Source organism: Equus przewalskii, chromosome 6 (genome assembly GCF_037783145.1).
Source record: "Equus przewalskii isolate Varuska chromosome 6, EquPr2, whole genome shotgun sequence".
NCBI classification, from domain to species: domain Eukaryota; kingdom Metazoa; phylum Chordata; class Mammalia; order Perissodactyla; family Equidae; genus Equus; species Equus przewalskii.
This window is the reverse complement of record NC_091836.1, coordinates 35,824,879-35,848,041: the sequence shown is the minus strand read 5'-3', so window position 1 is coordinate 35,848,041 and position 23,163 is coordinate 35,824,879. Positions and strand designations below refer to the sequence as shown.

At 54.9% G+C, this 23,163-nt stretch overlaps 1 protein-coding gene across 2 annotated transcripts in view; it reads left to right on the top strand.

The window, feature by feature from the left end:
• The window catches only part of KIRREL3 (kirre like nephrin family adhesion molecule 3), a 535,312-nt gene that overhangs the window by 496,466 nt on the left and 15,683 nt on the right, over positions 1-23,163 (top strand). For both annotated transcript variants that reach the window (XM_008517084.2, XM_008517083.2), the window contains exons 7-12: positions 3,820-3,970; positions 10,283-10,388; positions 15,713-15,861; positions 17,263-17,390; positions 18,506-18,632; positions 22,417-22,517. In XM_008517084.2, the coding sequence (XP_008515306.1) occupies positions 3,820-3,970; positions 10,283-10,388; positions 15,713-15,861; positions 17,263-17,390; positions 18,506-18,632; positions 22,417-22,517 (762 nt within the window). The remainder of the gene's footprint in view (positions 1-3,819; positions 3,971-10,282; positions 10,389-15,712; positions 15,862-17,262; positions 17,391-18,505; positions 18,633-22,416; positions 22,518-23,163) is intronic.

Sequence of the window (23,163 nt, the reverse complement as noted above, 5' to 3'; positions counted from 1 at the left end):
AGGGAGGTGATCAGGGCCTCCCCCGGGAGCTGCGCTAGGCTCCTGCCTTCCCCACGCTCCCCTTGCTTAATGAACACGTCTCCCTTTTCTCTAATTAGGTGGAACAAACAACTTGAACCAGAATTTTTATTTCCCAGAAAAGCTCACGCCCGGACACAGTAAATATGTCATTAATCATCATTCGAGGCGGAGGAGCACCCTGGGTGCGGGGGCAGGGAAGCAGTCAGCAGGCCTAATTAGGAGCTCAGTTCGGCCTCCCTTCCCCAGGCACCCAGGCGGCCCTCAGGCCCCACTGCCCAGAGCTGAGCAGCTGGGGAGTTCCTGGAAGAGTCAAGCTTGTGTAAATGTGACCTTGTCAGCACCATGGAAAAGTAAAGAAAAGGAAATGGCGAAGAACAATACCGACCTCCCGCTCCCTCCACCCTACCCTGAGGTCTCATTTTCGTTCAGGAAATTGTTCTTATTATCCCTTGGCTATTTATAGACACATGAGTTCTGCAGAAGAGCCCTGACCCCCACGCCTGTTACTGCGGTGCAGCCGCTGCTCCTTCTACTCCGCCTTGGCTTGGGGGACACCCTCCCCGCACCCCTGTTGGCTGGCCTCCAGTTCAACGCCCTGGCCCTGAGCCTGATCTGAAGCCCCGTACCCCACTGGCTGCTGAGATTGACCACATCACTCTCCCCCAGCCCCTCTCCAAGGACCCCTCTGTCCAGGGCTGAGGCCACCACCCCACATCCCAGGAAAGAACAGGCTATGAAGCCTCAAGCCGCAGGAGGCGGCGTAGGCCCCAGCAGTTCGAGAACATAGAAGAGAAGCCGTGCTGGCCTCTGCGTGCTCTTGGATCTCTCTGACATCTCGAAGTCTGGCCTCGTCTAAAGAAGTTTGTGCTGCTCTAGACAGAGACTCAGGTCCCGCTCTCCCAGGGCTGGAGGCCACAAGCTTTGCCCCACGTTAAGAAGGACCACACTGGACTGTGGGCCCAGAGAGCAGGTTCTAGCAGCCTCCACGTTGCTGCCAACCAGCTCAGTGACCTGGGAGGCTGCTTAACTGAGACAACTGCTCCCACCTCTAAGCAGGGATCATGCTGACTGATGTGGGATAGGCGAGCTGAAGAGTTGAAAGAAAGATCTCTTGAACTCTCAAGGTCTGGCAGTAGTGCTCTTTTATTTAGAGAATAGTGTGGAATAGCATGGGGACAGGACCAATGGGCAGTAAAGAGCTGCTGCAAACATGGGTTGAGAGTAGGGCTAAATTTAAGGCATAGGTATGTGAGTTATCTCTTTACAAGACAAAGGAAAGAATATGTAAAAACTGATGTTAAAATGGTATCAGTGCAGGTGGGGTCTGGTTATTGGGTGGTCCTGTAACTTTTAGATAAGAATCAAACTGGATTAGGTAAATGGCAGAAGCCACCACCTTAAATATTATCTTCAGCTAAAGACAAAGGAGGATGTTGTTGGGGGGCGGGGGGCTCAGTTACATGAGGTTACCAGACAGTAAACAACTTAAGTCCTTGCCTTCCCCATTAAGAGTTTCCAGAGATAAGGCCATCCCTCCTTCCTCCTGGTGCGGAGAGGAAGATACCCCCCACAGATGGAGACTTCCTTCACAAATGCAAATGTCTCTCATCAAAGGGCAAGCAAATTCCACTCCTCAGAGCCTCCTTCTCATCTGCAGTTTTTAAAAGTAACCAGCCTAAAATAATCCCCATCACTGACCACTCTCCAGCTCTCAGGGAGCTGTGCTGGGAGGGTCGTGGGCTCCGGCTGATGTGGGCTTTGTGAGTCAAGGAGTCGAAAGAAAGATTTCTTGGACTCTCAAGGTCTGGTAGTAGTGCTCCTTTATTCAGAGAATAGCATGGAGTAGCATGGAGACAGGACCCATGGGCAGTAAGAGTTGCAGTGGGTTGAGGGTAGGGCTAAACTTATAAGGCATAGATATGTGAGTTGTTTCTTTACAAGACAAAGGAAAGATCATGAAAAAAGTCATTAAAATGATATCACTGTAGGCAGGGTCTGGTTATTGGGTGGTCCTATAACTTTGGATAGAAATCAGGTCAGATCAGGTCAGGACGTCAGTCCTCTGTTTCCCGGAGGGTGATATAGATCAGTGTGTAGGGCAGGGCGCCTTGGGCTTCTCTCCCTGGGGCAGCCTTGATCGTTATCATGGCCACCACGCTCAAGCACAAACTCCAGCCCTGCCCAGCAAGTTCCTGACTCACTCTGAACTCAGTTTTCTCTCATGCTAAATAGAGATAATGCACCCTTCCTTCCAGGGCCTGGCGAGAATGAGACGATACCGTTGTTATTTTAAGGGAGGTTGGAGGAAGTAGAGTCTGTTCATCTATTCCCTGTCTCGGGAAAATAAGATTGCACCCTGCCCACCTCCCTAGAGGGGGTCAAGTCCCTTCTAGGGGTGGCGATTCAGAAGCGGCCCCCCTGCCCAGCACCCCTCCCCAGCAGCACCTACCTCAGTGGGTCTCCAGTGAGCTCGGGATACAGGCTCCAAACTAGTGGAAAGGTAGCTAGAGTGGGGTGCAGCAGAGGGAAGGGGGAGCAGCAGTGACGGGAGAATAGCCACCATGAGCCATGACCTCATGGTCCCAGGAAATAAAGGAACAGAAGACAGGAGACCAAGGGCTTCAGGATCGCATTAGTTTCCTAGGGCTGCCCTAACCGAGTACCACAACAGGTACTTAAAACAACCGAAGCTTATGGGCTCCCAGTTCTGAGGCCAAAAGTGTGAAGTCAAGGTGCCGGCATGGCCCTGCTCCCTCCAAAGGCCCTGGGGAATCCCTCCATTCCTCTCCCAGCTCCTGGAGGCTCCTGGCGTTCCTTGGCTTGTGGCGGCATCACTCCAATCTCCGCCTCCTCCTCCATATGGCTCCTCCTCTGTCTCTCTGGTCCTCTCCTCTTCTGATGAGGACACCAGTCATTGGATTTAGGTTCCACTCTAAATCCAGGATGGTCTTGTCTCAAGATGCTTAGCTAATTACTAATTGCTTAACTAATCTGCGAAGACCCTCTTCCCAAATAAGGTCACATTCTGAAGTTCTGGGTGGACATGAATTTGGGGGGACACTGTTCAACCCACTGCAGGACCCTCTTACTTACTTTACCCCCAACTTGAAGTGTGAGTTTGGTCAAGCCCCAAAGCCTCTCTTGATCACACCTGTCTTCTCAGCTGTCAGATGAAAATAATGGCGCCTGTCCTGCTTATGACTTGTTCAGGGCTCTAATGAGATCAGGAAGTGAAACACTTCGAAAAGCTGCGGAGGTTTATATAGATAAAGTAATAACACATTCAGTGTACATTGATTCTGCCCGCATACCCCTCCCACCCCTCCTGCTCTTACCCCCAGGCCCCACAGTGTGCCCCCTGCCACAGACTGCATCACTGCCTCAGGTCCCACGGCAGCACCTGTGGCTCCCATCTTAGTGCTTCCTGGAGACTAGAGACTCCCCCGGACCAGAGGCAGATAGATGCTCACTCATTTCTACATAGGACCTGCAGCCTGGTTTCTGTTGGGCGCAGCCTCGTTTCTTTTATGCTTTGGGGTATGCAAGCCCAGGCTGATTTTTGTGCATGATGGAAAACTTTCTAGTCCCTTTTACCTTCCCCAGCCCAGCCCTCAGCCAGGCCAGGGAGCAAGGGTAACTCCCGGCTCTGTGCAGAGACCAGTGCCCCTAGGTGTCCTGAACTGACCTGCCTCCATCCACAGGGCTCCCTCCTCCTCTCTGAGGCTGGGGCATGTCCTCCCCTACCTGCTCAGACCATCCCAGCCGAGTGACGTGGGGCCCTCTCTCCCTGCCCCCCAGACCCTGCTTCGCGATGGCAAGCGGGAGAGCATCGTGAGTACCCTCTTCATCTCCCCCGGCGATGTGGAGAACGGGCAGAGTATCGTGTGCCGAGCCACCAACAAAGCCATCCCCGGAGGGAAGGAGACCTCGGTCACCATCGACATCCAGCGTGAGTACTGATCGGCCTGGACCTGGGGGGGACCACATGGCCCCTGGCCCAGAGCACAGGTTGAGGGAAGGGGCCAGGCCTGGACAACCAGCTCACCAGAACCACACCCCAGCATCTTCAGGCTCCCTCCCCATGGGATGCGAGATGGCTCAGCCAGCTCAGTGGACTGGCCAGGTTTGTGTTTATGGGCACCCAAAGGATCAGCTTATCCTTCTTATTGTCACATGAAGTAAAAACATCACAGATGAGGGGCCGGCCCTGTGGCTGAGTAGTTAAAGTCCCACACGCTCCACTTTGATGGCCCAGGTTCGTGGGTTCAGATCCTGGGTGCAGACCTGCTCCACTCATCAGCCGTGCTGTGGAGGCATCCCACATACAAAGTAGAGGAAGATTGGCACAGACGTTAGCTCAGGACTAATCTTCCTCAAGCGAAGAAAAAGAAAAAAGAGGAAGATTGGCAACAGATGTTAGCTCAGGGCGAATCTTCCTCACCAAAAAAAAAATCACAGATGAGGGTCCTGTGCAAACAGCATGTTCAAGTCATATTTCCACACCTATATGAGGTAGAACCTCCACATCAATAAACATCATGGTCAGCCCCTGGCCCTGCTGGCCTAGCCAGGTGACCGCATACCTGCCTTGGAGGGGAAGCTGGAGCAGAGATGCTGGGAGCTGAAGGATACCCGGGGCCTCCAGAGTGCGGAGACAGCACATGCCTGCTAGCGGGTATAAAGAGGCCCCTCTATGGAAGGTCAGTCAAGGAGAGAAGAAGAAGAAGAAGAAGAGCAATTATTCAGTCAGCCCATACATTCCATGTGTTATCTCACTTAATCTTCACAGCCATTCAGAGTCGGTATGACTGTGGTCCCTATCTGGGGAAACCGAGGCACTCAAAGGTTAATTAGCTTGCCCAAGGCCACGTAAGTTTCAGATGTAGGCAGCCCAGCTTCCCACACTGGTAACCCATCTTCTGCATGTCCACTTGGGGAGCCTCAGCAAGTGTCAGTTATTACGAGTAATACTAACCATAATGATGCTTTAAAGCTCTACCAGCATCGTGCTCCAAAAGTCATCTAAAGAGCCTCCTAAAGGCCTCCTAACAGTCTCCCCAAAGTGCCCGTCACCCCAGAGAGCAAGAAGCTCCCAGGTGGTCCAGTGGCCTTCCTCTCAGTACTGGCCTAGTTTAGGTTTGAAGCATCAGCTGTCAAAGGTCAACCGTTCTTCTTTGAAGGCCCCTCCCTGCCAGAGGCGATGATGCCACCACGTGCTGGTGGCTGCTTTGGTCGTAGGCTCTGAATGACAAGGCTGGAGGTACTGGCATTCACTTCCACCTCATCATTTTATTCATTTTAAATCAAATTCATTTGAAAACACTTCTCGACAGCCCTGGTTGGACTCTGCACTCCGCGTGGCTCTCCAGGAAGCTGGAGTCCAGGGGAGCGGTATCCTAAGGTTTCCAGAGCCCATCCTGGGAGCCAGAGAACAGAAGTTCCCACTCAGCCTCTAGAACCCTGGCAGGTGCCGTTCAGATTCCAGAGGGCAGAAGAAACAGTTGTAACCCTCAGATGGGGTCGCTCTAGACACCCAGACACAAAAGCTGAGTTCTCGGAGAAGGCTTTATCTTCCTTATCTTGCCACCAGCTACTAACTCCCTTCTCCCTCACAACCTACACCAGGCAGAAGGGCTCTTCTTCCATCCTTCATTCAATGAGAGCCAAGAACAGCAGGCCTCTTGCCAGGCCTAGGCCCAGGGTGACGGGAGCGAGGTGCTCACATGGAGAGTCATGTGAGTACAGGGTCGCCTAGAGAGGAATGCCACCCTCCCCTGGCCCTGGTCCAGGGCCTGGCTCTCCACACTCACCTGCTTCTTCTGTGTGGCAGCTGGGATGCATAGCTGTAAGCCCAGCTCCTGAGCAAGCATGATGCTGTGGGATCAGGTTGTCCTTTATCAAGGAAGGCAGCACTGCCCATGAGCTGTGGGGGCCCAAGCATGTCACTTCACCCCAGGGACTCCAGTTCCCTGTCTAGTTTGACCGAATGGCATCCAAGGTCTCTTCTTGCCCAAAACTGACCATGAACCAGAGCACTTTCCAGACACAAGCCAAGTCTGGGGTGAATGAGGGTGGGAGACTCAAGACATCCAAGCCTCCTTCTGCCAGGTTGCTGGTGTGACCACTGCAAAGCCTGCCACCTCCTTCCTCAGTCTAGTCAGGAGGCCTGTGCCAGCTATGGAACCCCACACAAGAGAACCCATCCAGGATGCTCCCTGCGGCGGCAGCCTGGGCCCTGATGGGGAGAGATCAGAAAGACGCAGTGTTTCTGCTCCAGGCCATTATCACCTCTCCTGTCACAAGAAAGTCATCATAACAACAGCCCATCCTGACTTTAAAAGATATTCTTCTAAATTCACTCTAAAAAATGGTCAGTTTACGTCTGCATCAGAGGATGCCAGCCTTGCTAGGTCTCTGGGCCCTTGCTGGCTTCCTTTCCATGGACGGCCCAGCCATGGGAGGAGAGAGCGTCAGGAATGAGATCAGCGGCCCCTCCAAGGCAGTACAGGTCGTGGTTAAGGTGCAGCATTCTTCCTGGTTTGAATTCTGCCTGAGTGATGTCAACCTGGTTATTTAACTTCTTTGTGCCTCAGTTTCCTCATCTGTATGTGGAGGTAACAGTGCTCACCTGGTACGGTGGCTGTGAGGATTTAACTAAACCATTCGGGGGACGTCCCTAGCACAGCTCCTGGCACGTGGTGAACACTGGGCACCTGCTGGCTCTTGTCAGCAGGCACAGTCATGGATATGTGGCTGCCCCTCCCCCGGTGCCCCCGCAACCCTAACAGAGAAGAGGTCTCCATCCACTTGACCCCTTGCGGAAGGTGTCTGCATGTGTCTGCCAAGCAAAAGCACACACTCTCTCCACCCCCGCCTCCCCCTCCTTCCTCCTCCATTTATTCATTTGCTCATTCAGTAAGCGTCCAACTGTTTACTGTGGACACCACGGGCTGGATCAGAGCTGCCTTTGCAAACCTGCTCATTTTCTCAGTCAACCAAGAAGCATCCAAACTCAGCAAAAGCACATTTGTTGTTTGTTTCCCTTGGTCTGTATATGTTACCCAACGGAAGACAAAGCCCCCAGATTGAGTAATGGGAGAGAAAGCTTAACACCCGCAAAGCCTCGCTACATCTGGACTCTGCAGCCAGCTGCCAAGTTTCAAATGGATGTGCCATAAACTCACTGAGTCATGGAGTTCTCTCCTTTCCCACCCCTCCTCAATGCACTTCTTCCCCTGAACACACTCACGCACGCACACACACACACACATATGCTCACGAGCACAGGTTGCTGATGGAAACACTAACAGACTCTCAGCTGTAACATCTGTTCAATGCGATCTCAGTTCCACCAGCTACATCAAAGCTGCCCTCCTGCAAGTTATGCAGCCGACATCACAAGTGGGATTAAAATCATGTTTAATAGTTGGATATGACATAAACTATTTATGCCTCTGGAACCTGGTGGACTCCTGAAAATTCATATCCTGCACACACAGAGGAGAGGGGTGGAGAGAGGGACACCGGCACCTCTAGGCCTGGGGTGGAGGTGCAGATGAGACTGAGAGTGTGAGAGCTTCCTAGGGGCCCATTCTCCTGAGGCCTTTCAGGAGAGGCTGGGTGTCAAGGATATTGCAAAGAAGTAGGGAAGCTGCAGGAGAGAGGCAGCCACAGGATAAACAGAGGATGGCAGGTACCCGATGGAGGAGGGGATCAGGCAGCAAGAGGGGTCCTCCAACAGGTGTGTGTTCCATCTCCCTGCTCCCAAAGACTCATCATTTTATAAAGGATGCCCAGGTGGGGACAGGCCTCCCGGAACTGCCCCCTCAAGTTCTGCAGTGGGTTTCTAGATTCTATCAACTGGCACCATCACTTCCTCAAATAGCTGAATTGAGGCACTCCCCTCCACCTGCCAGTATGGAATTTTATAATGTGAGCACATGGGTCAGCCCTGCATTTGGATCCAGGTGGCAATTACCAAATGCCTATGCCTCTGGATCTGCTTCTCCAGCCCACGGGGAGGAGCAAGCTCCTCCCTGGGTCTCCAAGTCTATGGAACCCACAGACGCCCAGCCTAGCTGGCCAGCCCTGCATGGAAAAAAAGCTGGGACTCTGATTAGATCGGCCCTGGAAGCTGGTGGTCCTTGGCTGGGTAGGCCAGGATGCACCCAGCTGATGAGCAGCAGCTGGGGAGAAGCTGCAGGATTCTAGGGATGGGAGCTCTCCCGGGAGTTGGGAAGAGAGCTCTCGTGGCTAGTCCCTGCCGTATGCATCTTTGTAACCACTTGAACCACTTTAAAAACAAGATCGAGATCACTGAAATACCTGTCACTTCCCTGGTGATTCTCCAAGAGAAGGCAGGCAAGCTGGCTGCCCCAGGATCGTGGTCCCCCTCAGGAACTGGGAGTTAACGTGGGAGGGCGGGCCCCTAGCACAGTCGGCCACCTGCTGCTCAGGAACCAGAGTTCTCCCCCCCCACCTCCGATATCTTCACAGGCTGTCTGCAGAAACCAGCGAGCCCCTGTGGGCCACCTCCCAGGCCCAGCCCCCGTGCCCCAGCAATGGGAGGGGAGGCACAGCCCAGCCTGAGCGCCAGCAGGGTGTGGGGGGGCCAGGTGGTCAAATGATCCCAACTCTGGGGTGGGCTTGTCTCAGTCCACAGCTGAGGGGCTGTGCGTATGACTCTGAGTGTCTCAGGATGCCCCCTGTCATGTCAGCCAGAAGCAGAGCCTGGCAGAGTAGAATCTTGCCCGCCTCATGACTGCCCTTCACACGTACCCAGAGGGGTCAGCATCTTTCTCGATGGTCTCTGAGAAACCGGCTTCTTTACTTCTTTTTCTGAAAATGGGCTGAACCCCTAGAAAGTCTTCATTACTTTCCAGCAATTTGCTCGCTTATTGCTGAGGACTGACCAGAAGATGTGGCCCAGGGACCTGGCTAGGCCATGGGAACCAAGCTGCCCTCTTAACTCAGCCTAGAGTTGAACTGCAGCCAGACCTCCAGACCATGAGGAGAGAGATGGGCACTGGTTGTCATCTCCCCTCCCCTGGAGCGGGGTGCCTGGGGGTGCCAAGTCTCGCCGTGCATGCCCAGGAGCACGGATGTTATCGGCTTTTAGAGAAGGTCCCGAGCCAATTTCCCCTGTGCTCAAGAGGGCAGGCTGCCTCGAGGCCTTTCTCCACCTCTCTCTCTGCTGTATTTCCACCTTTATGTCTCTCAGCGTCTGTTTCTCCCTATCTCTTCTCTCTATTCCTCATTATTTTCTTTGGTCCTTCTCCCCAACACCCTGCCGTCTTCTGTCTCCATCTGCTTGGTCTCCCTTGGTCTTTTTGCTTTAAGTCTGAAGTCTTTGACTATGTGTCTCTGTGATTAGGTCAGTTTCTCTGTGTGTCTCTTTCTGTCTCTCTGTTTCTCTATGTTTCTCTGTCTCTTTTTCTTATTCTTCCTCTGTGTTTCTCAATCTCTCTCTCTGCCTCTGTCTGTCTCTCTCTGTCTCTCTGTCTCTGGTCTCCATGTCTCTCTCCTATGTAGGTATCTCTCTACCTGCTTCCTATCCCTTCTGTCTCTATGTCTCTGTTTCCTGTCTTCCTTTCTCTCTCCCTCTCTCTGATTTCCTGTCTCCTTCACCTCCCACCATTTAGCTCTTCAGAGCTTGGCTTCTCATCATGTTGAATGAGAAAGACGAGCCCAGCCTGGGGAGCCGCAGGCTGGGTGACACCAGTCAGGACTCAGCAGAGATGATTAGGCTGATGAAAGGGTGTAAATGCCACTTTCAAGCTAACGGATGCACTAGAACCTTTACATGAAGAGATATGAAATGACATTTCAAAGGCAGAGAGTTTGTATTTAAATGGGCTTAGTGTCCACCCTCCCCCTCATGCCCCCTGCATCTCCTCTTCCCACTTCTCCTTTCTGAAGTGTTCTGCTCTCCCTAAAAGCTGGAAGATAGGCAGCATGCTCCTGGGGGCCCAAGCTTCCTTGCTGGCTGTTCATTTAAACACCAGGCCTTGACTCCACAGAGCGAGCCTGACCCCACCACCAGGACTGCCTGAAGCTGGCACCTCCATGGAGTGGGGGAGCCCCTTGCTAAGGCTCCCAACTTTCTGGGGACCACAGGGGCGGTGGCTGCTCCGAGGGTCCCTAGGTCGTAGAATCTCTGGCCTTTACCCTCCATATTACCCAGGGGGTCTTCCTGCCCCACGCATTCCCAAAACCACGGACAGAGCTCCCCAGTCTACAGGGGGATCTCTTCTCTCTGCAGACCCCCCACTTGTCAACCTGTCGGTGGAACCACAGCCAGTGCTGGAGGACAATGTTGTCACATTCCACTGCTCTGCAAAGGCCAACCCGGCTGTCACCCAGTACAGGTAAGAGTCCCTGTTGAGGAGGCATGGCCTGGCCACTGGACCCCTCTGCACCCCTGCCTGTTACTGGGGTGTCACTTGTGGTCCTGGGCATCCAGTACAGAGCTTGGGTCACTGTGGGTACCCAAGATCCCCTCCCTTCCCCACACACCCCTCCCCCTTCAACCTCCCCCAACTCCCCCCTCCACCCACCCAGCCAGGTAGACTCCCTCCCCTTCATGCACACAAACACTCCCTTTCCGGAGGCAGTAGGTATCACCTCTTCTGTTTGAGTGGCTTGTTTACCCCTATTTCTGAAAAGAGTGATTGAGGCTCAGGAAGAAAGTTAAAACAACCAGAAGAACCAGTAGGATCAGAACCTGGATTCTAGCCATGTGCTCACCAAACTGTTGACCTGGGCAGGGTAGGATTTCTGGGACGGCCACCCTGCCCAGCGACGCCAGGATCATTCATACCCACGGCCCCTGTGCAGCCTTGCTCACAACACTGATAAAAAGCATCACTGCTTTTTACGTGCTTCTCTTCCTTGTTGACTGAGCTTCTTGAAGGCAAGAACTGCAGTTTAGTCACGTATAGCTCTCAGCATGGCGCACAGTGTGTGGCCTGTACTAGGTACTCCATAATGTGGGCTGACTGACTGGATAAACACACAGAGCGGCTCCTCTGGGTACCTTCCTGCCTGTGCGCATCACTGCACAAGATTTCCAGAGACGAATGACCTCAGAGGGTTTCAAGGGCAGACTCAGACCCTCGCCTCCCTTACAGGCTGTGGAACTAGCCAAGGCCCTAATTCTGCCCCATCCCTTTCCACTATCCCAGACCTGATGGAGGAGCCCAGAGGTCACCCTGCCATGGAGACGGGTTATTAAGCTGCAGCATCAGCCAGTGCCAGAGATGCCAATGGTCCCAGGCTAGGAAATAAGCCGGCCAGTGGGAGGGGAGGACAGGGAAGACAAGAGGCAGTGCCACCCAGAGGGCAGAATGAGAGGAAATGGGCCAGAGAGGCAGCCAGAGATTCAGGTTGGACATAAGGAGGAGCTCCCTGCAGTGCAGATAATTAAACAACACTGGAACCAGAAACCCAGGAAAGACACAGAATCTTTATCCTTGAGGATGCTTTAAAAGAAATGAAAACCCATCTGCCCTGTCCAATTTAGCCGTTCACTGGGTTAGAGGCAGGAGAAAGATCAGACGACCTCCAGGCTTCGTGGAGTCGTGCAGCCCAGCAAGTCCTGGGCAGGTCTGGTTTGGCCAGGACCTGGCATCTGTCTAAAAGTGACTAAAGATGCAGAAGGAGACCCCTGAGGAGACTCTCTTTCTCATCTGTGAGGCCCGGCTCCTCTTGACAAGGTCGGCTTCTCTCTGCTGTCTGCTCCAAGCTTTCCGCTCACCATCCTCAACACCAGGTACCCTGTGCCCAGACATACTTCTAATGCTGAGCAGCCCTTCACTCCCACAGACCACCAGGAAGGCTTATTGGAGCCCACAGACCAGAGCATACAACTTCCCACTTCCATTACTCTTCGCTGCCAGGCTCCAGTCATCTGAGGACCTAGCGATGGGAGGGCCGGGCAGAGGGCAGGTCCTGGCTCCCGGACCTAGCTACATCCCCTCCCACACCTGCCTTCTGACGGGGACAGGGGGCAAACATCAAGAAACCAGGCTGCTGGGCCTGATCCCCAGGGTCACCACCCTCAAAAAGCAGAACAACAATGATGGTGGGAATAATAAGGGATGAATCTACACAGGGGGAGGTCATCACAAAGCAAACATGGCACGATATTAACAACCGGCAAATCCAGTGAAGAGAGTATGGCAACTAATTGGACTATTCTTGCAACTTTTCTATAATTTCAAAGGGTGTTTTTTTCAAACTAAAAAGTTAATAAATAAAGAAACAAACAAGCACAGAACGTGCAGGTTTCCTTAGGCTGTGGGTATCCTGTGGTTTCTCTCATCTCCCTCCCACCCTGCTGCTCACAGCCACAGGCCAGCCCCTCACACCCAGAGGAGTTGCGAGGTATGGGCTGGGCAGAGGTGCACATTTTCTTACTCATCACCTTCCCTCGTGGCCTTCTGATTAGCCAAAGCCCCTGGAAACGCTTCCGCCCAGATCAGGCCCCCTCCAGAAGTCCAGAGGCTTCTGGGAGCTCTTCTGGCCACTAAGAAAATGTGGGAGAGCCAGGGTTACCTGGGAAGGTGGAGGGGGGAGCAGCCGCGGAGAGAGGAGGCAGCCGGCCTGCACCCACCTCACTGCCTCAGCCCCCTCGCTTTGGTAGGGTCTCCCCCAGCAGGCAAATGGTCCTTCTAGATGCAGCGTGGGGATCCAAGAGGACAACGCTTAAGCAATTCCCAACACAGCGTACATTGATTTTTCCCTCCTGACACTGACAAGCTCACAGGGATCTTTGTTTCTTGCTTGCACTGTCTTGATTGCTTCCTCCCTGTTCCACAGGAGAGGCTGTGATCTGGGAAACTAGAGATAGCCCTCCTCCACCACAGCCCAGAAAGGGGACATGGGTGGCCATGGGAGTGCATCCAGTTGGGCTAGCCGTAGCTTTGGCTGCCCCGCTGCACCCGGGCCCGGGTGAGCAGAACGGCCCGGGTGAGCAGAACGGCCTGGGTGAGCGGAACAAGCCCGAGCACACCATGAAGTGCTCCTCCCCACCGGCTTCTCCTACTCTCCTCTGAGGCTCCCTCGGGGCCCCAGCAGGTACCGGGAGCAGGGACCACCGCCCAGTGTGAAACACGGGGCTATCTCAGGACAGCCTGTCGGCTGTGACATGCCAGGCCTCCTGATCCTGCGATATAAATAATTAATCCTCTTACATTGGCTCAGGCCAAATTAGACATTAATTGGGAAAGGCTTAATCTGACTCCTTTCCAAGGGCTGGGAGAGGTAGTGAAAGCCACAATGGAGGCAGGGGGCCCAGGGTGGCTAGGGTAAGGGGACAAATTGGAAGGAGGAGGAGGAAGTGAAGCCCAATGCAGGGGAGTAGACAGAAGAGATGGGAGAGGGTGGACTTGCCCTCTGGGCCACCCTTGATCCTGTAGCCAGCTGCTTGAATGAGTGCTTGGAGCTTCTGGAAGGGATCCCCACAGAGGGGTTCTTTGGTGTGGGAGGGGGATAAAGGAAGAAAAAGACTAGCTGAGTGAGATCTGAACAGGGCATTCTTGGGATGTCCCAAAAAGGCCTTGGTCTTGGGCACCTGAGGGCCCAACCCCCACAGCCGGCTCCTGTCCACGACCCTGGGGGAAGATAGTGTAGGAATTCTCCTGCTCCCCGCTCTGCCTCTAAGGTGGGGACAGAACCTAGGGAGCTAAGGGCAGCAGCTGCACAGACAGGCAGGATCTGACAGTGCTGCTCTGCTGGGGACAAGAAAGCTGTTGGCCAGCCATCCCTTGGGATCCCAGGCCTGCGGGAGCCCCGGCAGTTCTCTTGAGCTCCTCAGGGCCGAGCGGGTAGAGCTTCCACCCTCGACAACTTCCACTGTGAGAGGCCCCAGATGGAGAGGGGAGAAAGCCGCATTTTCTCCAGGAGCCTCTCCAGGGACGAAAGAGGACTGCCCATCGGAACCCGCGGGCCGGGCCCACACCCGCCCCCAGCCCAGCATCTGGTGCTGTGAGCAGCCAGGAGCAGGGACCCAGGCAGACTGGGAGGGGCTCGCCCTGCCCTCCTCCCAGGCCAGCTGGCCTCCCCCCGCATCCGCCACCTGACCTCCCGCTACAGCAGGTGGAAGGAGTGGAGGTTGGACACAGATCCCCAACTGTGTGTATGTCTGGACTAAATTAATCCACCTCAGGCAGGGGTGGGCCTGACTATTAAGTCCGGTCATTAAATTAAAGTTCGAGATTGAAATGATTCATGAATAACTCATACTGGTTTGTTGGGAAGCTCGTTAAGCTCTCAGGGAGCTATGGTTTGCTCTGCTGTTAGACTATAATTGTTATTATTAATCGTGTTCTTAATAATTACCCGATATTAATTCACAATAATAACCACATGGTGCCAGCCTGGGTGCTCTGCATGATGCTGAGAGATGGCCGTCTCTTGGGGCTGGACAGGCCAGACTGAGCAGGACGCTAATGGAGGGAAGGGCAGGAGATGGTCCAGGAAAGGCTCTGGGAACACAGGCAGGGCCAGGAGGGAAGCTGTGGTTACAGGGAGCCATGGTCACGGGGTAACGGTCGTGGGGGCTGAGGAAACTCTCCAGCTGTGGTAAAGACATACACCCTGAAATAGGCTTGAATTGTAGTAGGAGAAGCCTGGCTGGAAGTTCGTGATTTAAAAAAAAAATGTGTTGTCCACAATAGGATTAAACCAGGGAAGCAATGAACTCTCTCTCCTTGGGGATCTGTAAGGAAATCCCCCACCCTCGGCCATGCACACGCACCCTGGGGCTCCCAGCACAGCCCCACAGATAAGAGGCTGCCTGGTCACTGCTCCCATGGAGTGATCGCCACCCCAAAGCCAGGAACAAGACGGGCCTGAGGTTTACTGGCTGCTCCCGTCTAGTGGTACCCATCGGGCAGGTGGCTGATGAAAGCAATCAGCACAGCCTTCTTCCCGCCGTCCTGCAAGCTAGGACTGATGGGCCAAGCCCTCTGAGGAGTGAAGCCAGGGTACAAGGGTGGGAGCTGGGCAGGAAAAAGAGCAGTGCCATGCCCCAAAATAGAGGGCTGAAAGGGCTTTCAGGGAGAGAGGGGGCATCATGCAGGGACCCACCTTGGAGACAGGAGTCAGGACAAGAGAGCTGAGAGAGCTGGCCAATGGGAGGGAGGGGCAGTCAGGACCACTGGCTAACACTTCTCCATCACTTTCTTGCCTTCTCTGGAAATTAAGCCTCCTGGAGCCTCATTTCCCTGTGTGCGTGTGTGTACACATGTGCATGCGTGTGAGCATAAGTGTACATGCATGGGCATGTGCCATTAGATCTTGGCCTCTGAGGTCATGGAGTCAGCCTCCTTCTTTTCCAACATGGCCCAGGATGGGGCCCCCAGTAGAACTCAGAGCAAGACGGCCACGCTGTCTGGGACTGACAGTTGGGTTATCCATTGCCTCGCCGGAAGAGTCAACCCACCTCTGCAGAATAACCTGCTTGTCAAGTGCCACTGACTGCCTGGTGACTCATGGACCAAAGCTCACCGTCTCCACCACCAACTCCTCCCCTGGCCCCAGAAGTAGCCCCTCTGTGGAGATTTCCCCTGACGGACCATGCCAGGTCCTGTGGGATGGATGCATCCAGCCCCCCGTGAGAAATTCCCCTGGGTGGGAGGGCCACCCTTGCTGTTGGAGGTCCACACCAGCCTTGGGACCTGTGTTGCAGGTGGGCCAAGAGGGGCCAGATCATCAAGGAAGCATCTGGAGAAGTGTATCGGACCACCGTGGACTACACGTACTTCTCAGAGCCTGTCTCCTGTGAGGTCACCAATGCCCTGGGCAGCACCAACATCAGCCGCACAGTCGATGTCTACTGTGAGTGCAGCTGGTGGGGGCTCCCTGGGGAGCGGGCACTGGGCTGGTCTCTGCTCAGGGCCAGAGGGCCCGTTGCTGACCCATTGCACACAACATAACCAGGCCTCACAGGCTCCTGAGGCTGCACACCTTACAAAACTTCCTCGTGTGGTGTTTTGTGTCTTTCTGGACCCTCGTTACAACCTGGGGAGGCAGGAACTAGCACGTCCACCACCAAGATGAGTGGTGGAGGCCTGAGGTCACACAGCAAGTAAGTGGCAGAATGAGAATAGAGACCAGGCTCTGAGCGAATCCACTGCCCGATAGCCCTCGCTGCCTCCCGTTAGGGGCTGGCATACAACACCTTCCTCCCTGGTGGCCTGGTGGGGACCCACAGGGAGCTGGCCCATTGCTGATGGGCCCCTGGATGAGTTCACAGCGCCAAGCATTAGCTTGTCTACTGCCCGTCACAGTTTTAAAAGCACTTTTACAAAGTTTCTTTATATCTGTCCCCTCCACTCGCTCCCAACAGCCTCAACAGAAAGTGCCGTTACTCCCTTTTTACATGGAAGGCGTAATCCGGGTCTCCTGACCCCGAATTTTACGCTCTTCTGCTCCCTGAAAGCAGCTCTCTGCACACCCTCGGGTCCCCGCGCCTGAAATTCCACCGCTGCCCCGCTCTGGGGACCCAGGCTCGGTCTGCAGGAGGCTCCAGTTACAGGCAGCTTCGGGGGAAGGCTGGACAGAGCCTCACTAACGCTCACCGACACTCAGCAGGGGCGTGGGAACCAACCAAGGGCAGGTCTACTTCAGTGGGGCTGAAAAAGAGGCTGGGTGGGGCTGGAATAGAGGATAGCCTGAGAGCAGAGAGACCTGGCCTCCCCCACTCCTTGTCTCAGAGGCCCTCGGAGGGCCCGGGAGGGCTCAGGGAGCTGGCCAGGTGCACGAGGTAACTCGATTCCAGGTCACAAAGCTGAGGCCTCTAGGAGGAGGGTGGTTGACCCAAAGGCCAGCACATGAAGATCCCAAGGCCCAAGATTTCTGGGGCAGGAGGAAGGCCCCTCTGCCCACACAGTGGAGTGGGGGCTTCCTGGGACCAGGACAGAGGGATGGGGATGAGAAAGCCCTGGCGGCAAATCCAGGTGGAAATGGCACCAGGGCACCTTTTTCCTGAGGTTGTGCTGCCTGCGTCTGCGGTGGGCCCAGGGGAGGCTGGGCTCCCGGGAAGGGAGTCTCTTTCTTACTGCCCGAATCCCACTCCAGACCCCAGGCCCAGCCTGGGCAGAGCACTGAAATGCAAAGGAATGGGCTGGAGTGGACTGAGGTGGCATAGGTACCAGCTGCCCCCTTCCTCCAAGCGTGGGAGGGTCCCCAGAGCTCCCAGCCCACCAGAGCCCTGTCTCCTCCTTCTTCCCATCACAGTTGGGCCCAGGATGACCACGGAGCCCCAGTCCCTGCTTGTGGATCTGGGCTCCGATGCTGTCTTCAGCTGCGCCTGGACAGGCAACCCATCTCTGACCATCGTCTGGATGAAGCGGGGCTCCGGTGTGGTAAGTCCGCACTCAGACTCCAAAGGGCCTCTGGCAGGGGTGGGGGGACCATGGGCCCTGAGTCGGGGGAACTGCCTTCCAGGGCCTGTCTCACTCTGAGATTGGAGGTATATCCTCCAGTGTGAGCTGAAGGAAGAAGGATCCCAAAAAGAGAAGAGGGAACCCCAGGTATCTGCATGTACCCCTTGGCCCTAACCACACCAGCCTTTGCAGCTTTGCCCCGTCAGGAGCCTGATGAGAAAAGCAAGGGGTCACCAATATGCTGGAAGTAATGAGCCACTGGAAAGGCTTTTCAACTCTCCCTAAATAGCTAAGTTACCCTTTAGCTCTTGGGTTAAGCTTTGCTTCCTGCTTGTGTTCCTCTTAGAATGTGTGTGTTCTTTAGTGTGCATGAGAGTTTGTCAGACATCCCTCCCCTCAGGAAGACTGGTGAGAGCCTCGAGCAGGACAGGACGGGGAGAGGCAGAAGGACTCTGACCCCTGTGAGGCCTACTCCGTGCCAGATGCTGCCCTGCCCTCTGAGCGTCACTACCCTGTTGTTGGGATAAGGAAACAGCATCAGAGAAGATAGTAACTGCCCAAGGCTACCAGGTGGATGCTGCTGAAGGCAGGATCCAAACTCAGAGCTAGCTAATGCCAAAGTCTGCTTTCTTTTCATGATCCCAAACCACATCCCAGAGGGATCCTGAAAACAACTCGGAAAAGACAGGTCCGGGGACCCTCAGAGAAGTTCAGCTGTAGGATAATTTCACCCATGGCCAGACTCTTAGAGGTTGGTTGGCAGCCCCTCCCTGTATGAGAAAGCCTCAGGGGCCACAGCCAGGGAGTCCTCCTCCTCCTCCCATGCTCATCCCCCCAATACGCCCACCCCTTAGGGCTGCCGCTAGGATGTAGCATCTTCAGCTATAGAGAGTCCTCTGTGCTGTGGCCTCTCCCCCGACAGCTCACCAGGCTCACTGTGTAATGAAACGTTCTGCCTGCTACCCCACCCCTGGTTTTTACTGAGACGCTAGAGACATGTCACTCACCTCCAGGCATGCCTCTCAGCCCTTCAGTTCTGAGGGACAGAGGGCCTGCCCCTAGTCTTCACGTCCCATCCTCCCTGATTCTCCTAGGTCCTGAGCAATGAAAAGACCCTGACCCTCAAAACCGTCCGCCAGGAGGATGCTGGGAAGTATGTGTGCCGAGCTGTGGTGCCCCGGGTGGGAGCCGGGGAGCGAGAGGTGACGCTGACTGTCAATGGTAAGTCCTCCACTCGTACCAGGGCAGCGCGGGGAGAGGCACCCAAGGCATCTTGGTCCCAGGCATTGCCCCAAAGGGGCTGTTGTTGTTTCTGGCCTTGCTACCACCTCCAACTATGGGTCCATGGCAACTTCATCCAGCTCCTCGAGTCCATGTCAGAGCCCAGCCCTGAGGAGAGGAAGGACCTGGCTAGTTTTCTGGTCACCTCCTTCTTCCTTTGTTACTTCTAAGGGGTCTCAGCCCTGAGAATGGTCTCTGATGAATTTTATCCTGGGCAAGAAAAAAAGTCAGAGGGCCACAGAGCAGCCAGCATAGATCCCATAGCTACCTTTTGACCTTGACCTTGGCCCTGGTGGGGAATTTAAGGGAGCATCTCTGTGACTCCTGGTCGGCCTTTTCCCATCGCATTAGAGCCGCTCAACCAGGAAGACCTGTCACCACCCCCAGGAGACCAAGTGTTCAGGGGGCCCCTTGAGGGCAGGGAATGTGTCTTACTCTGTATAAAAAAAATTACACAGGAGAGTGTTTTCACATCTCTCCAAGAACACAGTGAGAGTTACTAGATGAGTGTTACCTGAAACATTCAGAGGATGGGGCATCGGGCCAGGCCCGGATGATGGGATGTGTAAGGTCACGGAGAAGCAAGAAGCCTGGGGTACCAGGACAGAAATTCCTGTCTCTGCCGTGAAATGTGCCGGGCCGTGGCCGGCACCCCGGGCTGCTGAGCCGAGAGGGTGAGAAACGCCACAGCGAAGTCCCTCTGCCACTTCCAAACTTCACTCTGCTGGGTTTTCGGGTTCCCTTTTTGAGCCCCCTGCCCCCACACAGCCTTTCCCAGATCAAAGCCCCAAGGCTCTGAGCCCCAGCAGGAATCCAGCCCCACATTTGTAGGGCCTCTGGGTTTGTAGGGCCCGATCTGCCCCAGATCAGGGGCCCAGAGAAGGGCTGAGCGGAATTCTAGAAATTTGGCCTGCCGGCTTCCTCTGAACCCAGGAAGCCACCCACTGACGCCTCATCTACTCTCCTCCTTTGCTAGAAAACTAATACCAGCTTGGTGCTGCCTGAGCCACCCCTCTGTGCTGTCCCCAGTAAGCAGCACCTGCATCTATTTCCTTCCCTCTCCCCCTCCCCAAGGGTTGAGGCAGCCCCAGAGGACAGGTGACTCTACAGGGGCCCGGAGAGCTCACAGGCCACCTGTCCTGGGCAGAACCCTGACTCAGGAGCCTCCCCGCCTTTCCCGGGTGTCCCCAGGACACCACCAATACCCTGGCACTGCAGGGCTAAAAATAACAGCATCTGATGGTGCCTCCGTATATCCATGGCAACACAGGCTGCAGCCTTCTCCTGCCGCTTGGGGTCTGACACTGGGCTCGAGCGCCAGGTCCTGGTGAAGTCAGCCGCCTCCCGGCCCGGAGAGGGCACTGGGCAGCCAGCTCTGTCCCCTGGCCCCATGGCCAGCCGGGATGGGGACCCTCAGACTCACACGTGGCCTCCAGGGTCCCCAAGCCTGAAGCTTTTAAATGAGCATCCTCGTTTCTGGGAAAAACGGGGTGGATAAAGGAAGGACTGACATTCCGTTCTCTTTAGACATCCAGGCATTTCCCAACAGGGATTTAAAGTGGCTTCTTGAGGAGGGAATGCACACCGAGAGGGACATTTCTCTTGGATTGGACGCCCAGCCTGGGCCCTGGCGTCTACCCAGAGTTTAATCTGCACCCTCAGGGTCCATCCTTCTGGGCGGACCCTCCAATCCTTCCAGCACAAGCTCCCCTAGGTTGCCAGAAAGAGAAACGCCCAAGGGATTGGAGTGAAGAAGCAAGGAGGCTGTTCGTTTGTTTCTGCTGAACTAGGGTCCTCTCAGGCTGAAGCAGGGGGTGGACTGAGTGGCCAGGGAAAAGGAGACTGCCACCCCACATGGGAGTGGAACTGTCTGTGCGGGCGTCTAGAGAACAGCTGGAGGGACGGCGAAGCCCTTCGGAGAGGGGCCTGGCCTGGGCTGAAGGGATCGGACGTCGTGAAAGGACCCAGAATGAGATGGGGTTCTCAACAAACCAACCCAGCCAGCAGACAGCTGCTGGCTGCTGCCCACCGGGCAATAAACTGGCCCAGATCTCAGTGACGTGGCTCAAACCTGGCACCCGCAGGAAGGGGGAGGTACACATACCTCTGCTGCACTGGGACTCCTCAGTCCCGTCCACCTTTATCCTGATTTCTGCTTTCTTTTATGAAGCCCTTAAACATGTACGCATTTGCCTGATCGCTTTAGAACGCCTGAGAGCCCCCCAGGGAATCCTCGCTCCTGGGTAGTGGAGGAGAAAAGGTTTGATGGCATCGTCACTTTCAGCCCAGCGGCAAAACAAAGCCCTCCCAGTTCCTCGGACATCAAGCCCTCCCCGTGCTGGGCCGAGGGATTCTTGGAGCAAAGCAAGCCCACTGTTACAGCCTCCTCTGGAGGATCCCCACATCTGCCCCACTCAGCTCCCAGCCATTTGCCATCCTCTACCTCTGTCTCCTGTACCTTTTTTCCCCTTGGCTGAGAGCTACTCATAGAAATGCAGATCTGTTTTAATTAAGGTGGCTAATAAACAGCAATTATGTTTGCAGCGATTTTTGTTTGGTTCCCAGCATAATTTTGCCTGTCGTCCAGATCCCGCCCTAGCTATAGCTCTCTTTCCTCTCCTTCCTGCAACCTAAGCCCCAACCTTCACCCCTGGGATTGGGAAGGGGGCACGAGGGTCTCCATCCCCACACCACTCGCTTCAGCTGCCCAGCCCAGCCAGGAAGTTAGCTGAGCGAATGGCTGAACTCGCCGCTCCTCCATCCCCTTTCACTGCCAGGTGGGCATACACAGGCAAGATTTAGGTTAGATATAAGGCAGAACTGGACAAAGCACTGTTGGACTTCTGGTTCCAGGTGCACTCTCTAGGCCGTCCGGTGCACTCTCTAGGCCATCCGATGCAGTAAATGAGGCAGGTACTACTGGAGACATCCATAGACACCTCACACACACACTCGTACATGCATGCGCGCACGCACACAGACTGCATGGGATAAGGTCGGGGTCAGCTCCGGAGCCGTGGCTTCCCCGGGGCCGTCTGGGTGTGCACGTGGAGGCAGGCAAGGCAATGAACTCCAGGATCTCCCGAGACATATGTGAGATGAAGGCTATGAACATGCCCAGCGCATTTCACCTGTCCAGGGTGGGATCACCCCTTGGAAGAAGAACATCACCATTTAGTTTTCTCTTCCTCCCCGTTAGCCCAACCCTGCTGAGGACACCCGGTTTGTTAGGCAAGCGCGCCCTCTACTGCAGATCTGAGAAAATGTCTTGAAATGGAACAGCTGGCTAAGGCGGAGGTGACATTACTTAGCACCATACACCCGTCCTCCCCAACACCTCCCCGACTCCCTTCTCAGGTTTAGCGCCTCCTTCACAAAGCTTTCCCCATCGGCCAGGTAGGATTCTCGCTCCTCTGAAGTCGGTTAGCACTTCATCTGTGTGCCTCCTGTGCTGGGAACTCTCACCGCCTCCTGTTACGGTTCCGTATGTCTTCTGGGCATCCTGACGTAGAAGTCTTCGCTCCTGATCCCTGGAGAGCTTTATGACTGAATGCGCAATTTATCTTTGAGTCCCATGCCTTGCACTTTACCTTACACATACAGGCCCTCAGTAAATGTTTGCTGATGATTGAATTAATGAATAAACTTCTGAACCCACCCAAGAGGGGCCCAGCCGGGCACCTGCCCTTCCCAAATCCCTGAAGTGATGCTGTCTCCCCAACAGGACCCCCCATCATCTCCAGCACCCAGACCCAGCATGCCCTCCACGGAGAGAAGGGCCAGATCAAGTGCTTCATCCGGAGCACGCCGCCACCGGACCGCATTGTGAGTGCTTGCAGGTGGGGAGGGGAGGGGAGGGGGCACGGTCATCTCGGCCCACAGCTGTGCCACCACAGGGCCAGTAGGTGTACGCCTCTGAGCTTCCTTTCCCCAGTGGGGAAAATTAGACCCACCTTGTCTCTTTTGGAAAGGCATCGTGAAGACAATCACAGGCAGCCTCCTTTCTCAGAACAGGCTGAGCCCCAGGGTTCATCGGCAGGTGTATTTAACTCCGCTCTGCTGGTCAGCCGTGAGCTAACATGAATGCTTCTGACCGAATTCTGCATCCTGGGAGCAGAGGGGCAAGTGAGGGCAGCAGGAGGAAAAGATAGACGGGGTACAAGGCCAGTCTTTGGCAAAATCCTACCCAGAATCCAGTTTATAGTTGGCAACTCCTTTCTGCGCATCCCTGAGTCCTCCTCTATGGACCTCCGCTGCCTTGCCATCCATGGAGAGCCCTCCCCCATTTATCAAGTCTTCCCCTCTAAAAACAGCACTCTGCTCTCCCTCCCTTCCTCAAAACTCTCAGCCCCGCAATGCAGCGAAGGCAATGGGCAGAGTTTTCACACTTAGCCCTCCCCAGTGTCTGCATTTGTAAAAGCAAGGGCCTTCCATCCAAGTCCATCTGAGACTGGTGGAAGCCCAAGCATGA